This window comes from Lolium rigidum, chromosome 5, assembly GCF_022539505.1.
Source record: "Lolium rigidum isolate FL_2022 chromosome 5, APGP_CSIRO_Lrig_0.1, whole genome shotgun sequence".
Lineage (NCBI taxonomy): Eukaryota > Viridiplantae > Streptophyta > Magnoliopsida > Poales > Poaceae > Lolium > Lolium rigidum.
In genome coordinates, this window is record NC_061512.1 from 70,902,135 (window position 1) to 70,910,541 (window position 8,407).

General features: G+C 46.8%; 3 protein-coding genes across 3 annotated transcripts; 1 reads left to right on the forward strand and 2 right to left on the reverse strand.

Annotated features, from left to right (window-relative positions):
* On the reverse strand, positions 1-2,813 carry LOC124654112 (RNA pseudouridine synthase 1-like). The gene is made up of 2 exons (XM_047193143.1): positions 2,471-2,813; positions 1-847 (listed from the first exon to the last, which is right to left on the reverse strand). The coding sequence occupies exons 1-2, from the start codon at positions 2,811-2,813 to the stop codon at positions 165-167; spliced, it is 1,026 nt and encodes a 341-aa protein (XP_047049099.1). The 3' UTR covers positions 1-164.
* A 44-nt stretch (positions 2,814-2,857) lies between these two features.
* LOC124653146 lies at positions 2,858-4,887 on the forward strand. Its single transcript, XM_047192209.1, has 3 exons — positions 2,858-3,174; positions 3,639-3,754; positions 4,293-4,887. The coding sequence occupies exons 1-3, from the start codon at positions 3,064-3,066 to the stop codon at positions 4,615-4,617; spliced, it is 552 nt and encodes a 183-aa protein (XP_047048165.1). The 5' UTR covers positions 2,858-3,063; the 3' UTR covers positions 4,618-4,887.
* Positions 4,888-5,822: 935 nt separating this feature from the next.
* Positions 5,823-6,944, reverse strand: LOC124656091 (putative cyclin-dependent kinase F-2). Its single transcript, XM_047194897.1, has 2 exons — positions 6,132-6,944; positions 5,823-6,089 (listed from the first exon to the last, which is right to left on the reverse strand). Exons 1-2 carry the CDS (start codon positions 6,942-6,944, stop codon positions 5,823-5,825), a joined length of 1,080 nt encoding a protein of 359 aa, XP_047050853.1.
* Between the last annotated feature and the right edge of the window lie 1,463 nt (positions 6,945-8,407).

An 8,407-nucleotide genomic window follows, 5' to 3' on the forward strand; every position in this document is an offset into this window, starting at 1 on the left:
GCTACTATCGAGTCACAAACAAGTGTTAGAGTTCTCTTTCCCATGATCAGTAACGACTATTGCTCTCTGTGAGGACATCCAAGAGGTGCTTCTGACAGTTAAACATTGTCGAAACTTTCAGTAAAACTGGAGAGCCATGCATCACAAATAGGCTCCAGGGTATTTCATCCCATTGTTGAAATAACTTCATTTGCCCATGAAGGGAGAGGTGCTCGGAATGTGACGGGCAATTCAGTGACTGGGTGTACAAATGACAAACTCTCTGCATGCAACGCATGACCATCACAAGCCACATCGTTCCACTCGATCACTCCTCCGTACTTTACGTCCCCTCTGATAGGGAACCCAAGGTACTGACAGTGCAGACGAATCTGATGTGTCCGACCACTTTGAGGATAGGCTCTAACAAAAATCATGTCGTTCTTCACATCACCGTTTGAAGTATGGTCAGCCGCCTTCTCTTGCACAGTAATCAACTCTATATCATCACTATCAACATTAGATGGTTCTCGAAACTGTCCTTTACCATTGGTTCCTAACAATTCAAATTTTGTGCTCATGTCCCTTACAGAGGACCCCCCTGGCAGTGTTCGGCCAACATCAGACATTGCATACACACGCCAAGCACCGTGTTTCGATCGCCCATGGCCAGAACATATCTTAATCTTGTCCCACGACGGTGGGTAACCTATGCAAAGAGCAAGATATGTTTTCTTGACTTTGTGCTCAGTAAAGGCCTTCACCAGCTTACCTGCAACCTTGTTGCATTTGGTGATGACCATGAGACCACTAGTATCACGATCCAGCCTGTTGGCAAGGTGAAGGTTAGGTCTATTTGAAGGATTCCCTGTGGGTAATGAAAGAGTTTCATTTAGTTAGAAATAGAAAAATCAGTAACGGTAGGAACTCACAGTAATAGATAGGTCACAACCTTAAATTGTGAAGGCCACTTTAACTGTACCATAATATTCTAAACGCCTACACTATACTCCCTCCTTTCCCATGAATAAGGTGCATGCGTTTTCCAAGATTTCTATTTGACCAAGAATTAGTCCAAATATATGAAAATTATCTATCTAATATAAAATTGGTATCATTAGAAAGAGTTTTTCAATACGAATCTGACGATATCAACTTTATACGACACAATCGAGGTATGGTTGATCAGTTTTTTTTGGCAAAGTTGTGTATTGCAATGCTTGTACGCCTTATTCATAGGAATGGAAGGAGTATCAGGTATTAAAATATTGAATGTTTATTTGCAGTCAAATTGTACACATTTCAGAAAAGAATTCTCAGGTTACAACTCCTAGCCTGGCATCAGTTCCTATCAAAAGCTTGCTCTAAAGAAAATTGCTGCCAGAATAACTTGCTAACAAGTGAGGGAACTCATTTGATCATCTCCACAAACTTTTCAAGATTATTTCGTGCAAGAATACTAGAACACGGTCGCGCATACGATTCCCCAATGGGAAAAAATAGAACATATAGTCCCACAATATGGCCCATCTATCCAATTTACATCCAACAGAAAAATGATGAATTCGATCCTATAGCCATTTGTTTCGGTTGGTTCTATTTGGAAAATCAATTAACTAACCGTCTCATACTGCAAAGGTACTCATACCTTCCAGTCTTTTAGAGTAATACAGAATTCTGAAAACCCTTATGCTTCTTCATCTGCTCAGGTTCATATCTGTTGCTGTATGAAGCTCAAACTTACAGTAGACGCGTGTGAAATGGTGAATATATTCAGAAGTTTTTCAGATGTGAGTTTGTGGCATTATGCACATCTGATATGATGTTAACATCATAGCGTCATGTCTTACTAGCTGAAGTCATAAGTTTCAGCATTCAGCTGGTGCGATTAAACTTGTAGTGAGTTCACTGCATAGCTCATTCTTATCTGCTTCGAACTAGAGAGATTTAGGCAATCTACAAGCTTAGTTTGCATACATTGCAGATTACTGTAACCCTTGCAATCAGTCTATGGAAGTAAAAGGAGACATATCAATATGAACTACTACTTGCAGAAACCCAACTCTAGATGAACTAATATAAGAGTAAATCCTATGAATTAGTTGAACCAAGTCCTGACCAGCAACAAGAGAGCTCCCAGAGGTAATATAACTAACAAAAAATTCTGTCCAAGAAACTAGTCGTACATTGCCGCTTCGTAAATCATAACTAATCTGCAAGCATTTGCTCTTAGAATCCACAAAGAAAAAGTGTCTTTCTGGTCTTCCTCTGCCTGGATTGTCAATACTGTTGGTCAATGTTTAAATTAGATCAGTTAAATGTGCAATCCTCTGGCATTGCTAAATACACATATGTGCAGTAGGCAGAAAGCAACCAAATCTGAATTTCATCAGCAGGAACAACTCTTGAAATTGCCACGCACGAGCAGCATCGTAGTGCCACTGCCTACTAAATGAGTGATCTGTCTATATTCTAGAGCATTTTGATGTACCTGCAGCTGCGGTGGAGCAGGGGAGGGCGGAGAGGAGGGCCTCGCAGTAGACGCCGGCGGGCTTGTCCACTACGGAGAGCCACTCGTCCTCGAACACGATGGTGGCGGAGGAGTAGGCGCCGGAGCGGGCGGAGGCGGTCATGGCGCGCCGGAGCTCCACGTCCTTGGAGGCGGCCGGGTAGGGAGGGGACACTGGGCACGGGTACTCCCCGGTAGACGCCGCCGACATGGCCGCGTCCTGGACGCCTGCTGCCGCGGCGGCTACGGCGGTGCGGCGCGCGGGTGGCGGCGGGAAGGCGACGCGAGGCGAGAGGAGAGGGAGGAGGAGGGGTAGTCTCGTCATTTCATCCACAGAGGAGACCGGACCCAATAAAAAAAAGAGTCATCTTGCTCCCCGCTCTCTTCTCCTGTCCCCAGCGGAAGAAAACCAACCCTAACCTCCTCCGTCCCCGCCTACTCCGGCGAGCCGCGCCCACCACCTGCCCTGGGCGTCCTGCGCTCTCCTGAAGCGATTCCGCTGCGAATCTGAAGCTCGAGGGCTGAGGAGCGGGAGGTGACGGTGGGTGATTTACCGATTTGGGGAGTGGAGCAGGATGGGGTCGTCGTCGAAGGTGGTGCAGCCGGAGGAGGTGCTGGAGTCGCTCAAGAACGACGGCACCGTCGACGCGCTCCGCATGAAGATCATCGCCCAGCTCAAGGCCAACGTATGCTTCCGGCCCTTCCACCACATCCTTCCTCTTTCTAATCCCCTTCTCCCCCGCCTGCTTGCGATCTTGCTCTCGGTGCCGAGGTCCCTCGGTTGTGAGGTCGCTGATTGCAAGCTGGCAGATGGATTATAGATTAGTAGAGAAGCCACCATGACCACGGCCATGGCTATGGATTCTTTCGAGCATTTTGTGCTACTGTTTTTTGAGCCTAAAAAATCACCTAGTCATTTGGAAGCATTCTTTTTTGTGCCTTCTTCACCTGATCAACAGGAAATTTCGTGTGGCAGGATAATTTTGCACAATGTACTAGCATATAAGTTTTGACTTTTGCCCAGTAGGCTATGTTATGCAATGTATTTTTCATCACATTTTCCTCACATTGCTTTTATGTGAGATTGGATTGATTAATGGAATAGTTAGTTCGCACATCAGGACTAAACCTTTTTAATATTGGATTTCAGGAGGATATGAAGAAAAATACTATGATGATGGTGGAGCAAAGCAAAGTTCTGAAGACTCCTGGCGCTGAGAAAAAGACCAAGAGGGAGCTGTTTGACGCCCTTCGGCAGGAATTGGAGTAAGCACTAGATTTTATGTATAGTTCACTAATGCGGTATCACATAGAGCAAACGGAATGTGCTCAATAATTAATCTTCCAACATCTTTTTTGGTTTGGATTTGGTTTTACCATATATACTGCTTTATGCTGTACATTATTTTTAAGCTGAACTATTTGTGAGTTTGACTTTGACTTTCTTAGCACACACGATACTCCATGACAATAGGTTTTTTGCTTACCATATCTATTTGCTAACCTCTGGTCTCTGCTTGTTTAAAAGTACTTGTGATACCCTGTTCCATAATATAAGCCGTTTTAGCAAACTATTTTTTATTTTATTTTGCTAGAACGGCTTATATTAAGGAAAGGAGGTAGTATATCCCAGTGATATGATATAGAGTGGTTCATTTAGTTTGGACACAGTTGTAACTTTGCAGCTCTGCACCTTACTGTTATTTTGAGCTTTTCTTTGCAACTTAGATTGTTTTGTTTTATAACTTGGCCTGAAGCAGAAAAAACCTGTAAAGCAGTGTTAACTCATTTTTTTGGAATGCAGAACTCCAGTCCTGGAGAAAGCCTCAAAGGCGGTCTGGGAGTTGATTCTCGACAATGGTGGACTGGGGAAAGAGATCACCGAGACAGTTGAGAAAGTCTTCTGCCGGCTCAGCGGAATTGATGCGATGCCACCCCCAGCTTCAACATCCAGGGCTCCTCAAGAGAAACACACAAACATGGCTGTAGATGAGAGTGAGAAGGATGCCTCTGAACGGTCGTCATCCTCAAGGAAGAGGCCGTTTGGTGACATCAGTGCGAAAGGAGCAGCTGCTATGCCAAATGGCCATGCTACATACCAGCATGACGAGCATGAGGAGGCCAACTAGAAGATGTCATGTTGTTTCAACTGTTGCGGGCTAAATCAGCTGTTGTGTTTCCATGGCCAAAAGTTGCTGAGTTCACCAATAGCTATGTAGTTTCATAATCTATGTTTGCATTGTAGATGCTTGTGGCTTCTCTGTTTATACTAATCAAGTTATGTAAGTGATTGATATAGGATGGTTTCAGCTTTAGAGGAGCGCTAACTGTCTATCCTGAATGTAGAACAAGTTTTCTGAGTACTTCCTGAGAATAAACTTGCCTCTTGGTTACAAATAGTGGATGACATTCTTGGCTTCTTTCCATTTACTGAGGCTACAGTAAAATATGGAATTCCTACTTGCAGTGTTGCACTATTTCCTTCTGGTTTTATCATCTATAGTGGGTCTGTGACCAAAATTTCTCATGTCAAATTGTCAATGCTTTGGTCAAGATCAATTTTTTGGTCTTGTTGCCTCTAAATTAATCTAATTTGATGTTGCATACATTAGACTTGTTTTCTTGTTTAATCTATATCTATTGTTTTATACTTCATAGTATTAAAGGTGGGATACTTTTGAGTTTTCATCGGCAAGGAGCAACTGCATCAGTTCAAAGTGTTGTGTGCTGTATGAGACTGTATGTCGTCTTCGTTCTGTTCTCCCCTGGTGCCATAATCTCTCTGTTCTGTAGAACATATTTGCATTTGGTGCCAGGTGTGAAGCCTAAAGTATGTCAACATTTTCTTGTCTCTGAAAAAGTTTGATTTGATCTTATCTGATGCTCGTGTGCCTGTGCATTTCTTTTCTCATACTGTGAGATATGACTTATGAGATATTTCCGGCTATCGTCTCATTTTTATGAGGAACCTTTGCCATTGCAACAAGTCTTATTTTCAAGCGCAAACAGACAGCAAATGTGCATTACAAAAGATGAATCGAACTGCGATGGCAAATTGCAAATTGCAACAGATACACAACTGTTATTTCATATGCAAAAGGACACTACCTTATATTAGAAAGCAACTAAGGGACATACAAAGTTGCAATTACAATAACTGTATGTATTACAATGTGTGTTTCACAAGTACACGAGCTGCGCGCTAGCTCCTTCATGTCGCTGGTCGGCCGGTTCTTGCCACCGGTGAAACGATCTTCAGCAACTGATCTCTTGGCGCCACTTCGTCAGCATCCGCAAGAGGACCTTCTCAGCTTGGGCAGGAGGATCTCCTCAGCTAGTCTTCGTCGCCGGCGAACCACGGGAGCTTGAGCGCGTCGGCCGCCGTCAACCTCTTCTCGGGGTTGCACGTAAGCAGCCCCGCCATGACCTCGAATCCTTCCTCAGACAGGGTCTCCTCGGGGAACAGCTCGCGCAGCCTGCTGCGCTGTCCGGGCTTCAGCGCTGGAATCTTGGCGGCGCGGGGCAGGGACGCGAACCCGGGCCACTCGACGTCGTCCGGCGTGCCTAGCAGCCCGAAGATGGTCCATAGGTAGATAATCTCCTCAGCGTAGAGACGTTGCATCTCGAGCAGGGCTTCCTCCACGCCGGCACGCAGCAGAAGCATCTCGCCGCCGACGAGCTCTGCCATGACGCAGCCGATCGACCACGCGTCCACGAGCGAGTCGATATCCGGTTTCCCCAGGAGCACCTCCGGCGCGGCATACAGCATCGTGCCGGCCTCGCTGTGCGGCGGCGGGTCGGACGCCGAGATGGCCAGGCCGAAATCGCAGATCTTGAGGACCTCCTCGCCTTCCGTGAGCAGGAGGTTGGCCGGCTTGATGTCGCGGTGGACGATGTTCCGTTCATGCACCCCCTTGGCGCCGGTGAGGAGCTGGCGCATGAAGGCGCGCACGGTGGCCTCCGGGGGCGGCGGCGCGCTGCGGTCCTGCCGTTCGTCGAGGATGTCGCGGAGGCTCTGGCCGGCTACGAAGTCCATGACCAGGCCGAGCTTGGTGGTGTCCGGGTTAAGGACGACGCCGTGGAAGCCGACGACGTGGGGGTTCCCGTTGCACGCCTCGAGGAACCGGGCCTCCCGCAGAAGCTGCTCCCGGGGATCGGGGCATTCGGCGGCGTCGACTTCCGGCGGCGGCGAGGCTAGGTGCTTGATCGCGACGGTCTGGCCCGTGACGCGGTGGCGAGCCTTGAAGACGACGCCGAAGGCGCCCTCGCCGAGGCAGGTCTTCTCCTCCTCGTAGTCGGCGGTGGTGGCGTAGGCGGCGGGCTTCTTGATGGCGGCGGCCTTCTTGATGCCGCTGGGGCCAGGCCATGTTCTTTTCGCGACGACGACCTTCCTCTTCTTGTTGACGGCCTGGCCGCCCATGACGACGGCGGCGGCTGGTCGCTTGCAGATGGCCATAGCTAGCGCGAGGGATCGACCAGACAGGAGTAGAAGGTGGAGGAGGAGGTGGGATCGATCAGACAGCACAGGAGTAGCTCAAATGGATCTGAACTCTAGGGCGAGGCTAATAACGAGGACGGGGCGGGAAGGAGAACTCGAGCCGGATTCGTAATTTGGGGCGAAGACGCGTACTGAACCCGATTGGAGTCGATGACAACTTGACGAATGCGTTGTGTTCGGTCTCGGATTCGAACTGCAGTTAGACTTTCCATGTTGTGAAACAATGCGTCCTAGATTTTCCTTTCCTTGTTTTTTTTGCATGGTAATACGATTCTCATTGATAAATCCCAATTGCTAAAAAGTGCTTGGATGCTGGTTAGCAGGCTGAGCACTCGTTTTTTGTCCGTCCGATTCGCCCGATCAAAATCGTGTCGCGAGTTTGGTTCCGACAAAGTCTCACCTGCCAGTTCGGTGTTAAATTTCTGGTCCGTACTAACTTCCGCAAATAGCACTTGGATAGCCAGTTCGGTTTCTTTTCATGGTGTTTTCCTTTGACCAAATTGTTTTGTTCACAAATGTACTAAGTTGTATTATTTGACTAGTATTGTTGGTTCCACGCATAACCTAAGTTGTATTTTATACACAATAATTTGTTTACTCACACATTTGTTAAATCGTGTTTACCGCCATGAAGACAACAAATTTGTTTCTTCAGATATGTGGCAAGTTATATTTTTGGCAGCGGTATTATTGGTTTCACATATGAACTAAATTGTATTTTGCACATAAGAAATTGTTCACTAACACATATATTTTCTAAGTTGTGTTTGTAGACGGTAAAATTGTTGCTTCACATATGTGGTAAGTTGAATTTTGCCAGTGGTATTATTGATTTCACGGATGATCTAAGTTGTAATTTGACGGTGGTATTATTGGTTCCACATAGGGTTTCCCGCAATACGTGGGAGCGGTGTGGGTGGGGGAACCCCGGCGTCCTTCAAGAAGGAATGGCGGCACCCGCAGGCGTCACCGCGCCGGTGTCAGCCTAGCCGACAGGGATCCACAACACGGACACTCCATCATGCTCCGCCATCCTCGATGCCGACCAACTTGCACCACCGCGGTCGTGCAATCACCACCGCCATCTCACCGTGGCCCAAGTAATTTGTTGCTTCACACTTGTGCTAAGTTGCATACTCGTCATTGTGTAATAACCCAGAACATAGGAACAACGAAGGGTAGATTTAGAAATGGGATGTGCATTTCATCGCAAAACGGGGGAAATTTTCGCGCCTTATTGCAACTAAACCTACGAGGGATCGAGGTTCTCTCTCATTTTTGCACTTAGGGTTAGGCAATGTGAGTTAAGGAAATTTCGACATGATCTCTTTTGTATCTTGTTACTTTGGGGAATGATTGCATTTGATAAGTGTTAAACATTTAAATATAAACATCACACAATATAAACAATGAATTTAAAA

Coding starts and splice junctions, on each gene's coding strand:
- LOC124654112 (XM_047193143.1), bottom strand. CDS start 2,813: ATGACGAGACTACCCCTCCTCCTCCCTCTCCTCTCGCCTCGCGTCGCC. Junction 848..2,470: donor CTGCTCCACCGCAGCTGCAG/GTACATCAAAAT, acceptor CATTACCCACAG/GGAATCCTTCAAATAGACCT.
- LOC124653146 (XM_047192209.1), top strand. CDS start 3,064: ATGGGGTCGTCGTCGAAGGTGGTGCAGCCGGAGGAGGTGCTGGAGTCG. Junction 3,175..3,638: donor TCGCCCAGCTCAAGGCCAAC/GTATGCTTCCGG, acceptor ATTGGATTTCAG/GAGGATATGAAGAAAAATAC. Junction 3,755..4,292: donor GCCCTTCGGCAGGAATTGGA/GTAAGCACTAGA, acceptor TTTGGAATGCAG/AACTCCAGTCCTGGAGAAAG.
- LOC124656091 (XM_047194897.1), bottom strand. CDS start 6,944: ATGGCCATCTGCAAGCGACCAGCCGCCGCCGTCGTCATGGGCGGCCAG. Junction 6,090..6,131: donor TGCTTCTGCTGCGTGCCGGC/GTGGAGGAAGCC, acceptor CTCTACGCTGAG/GAGATTATCTACCTATGGAC.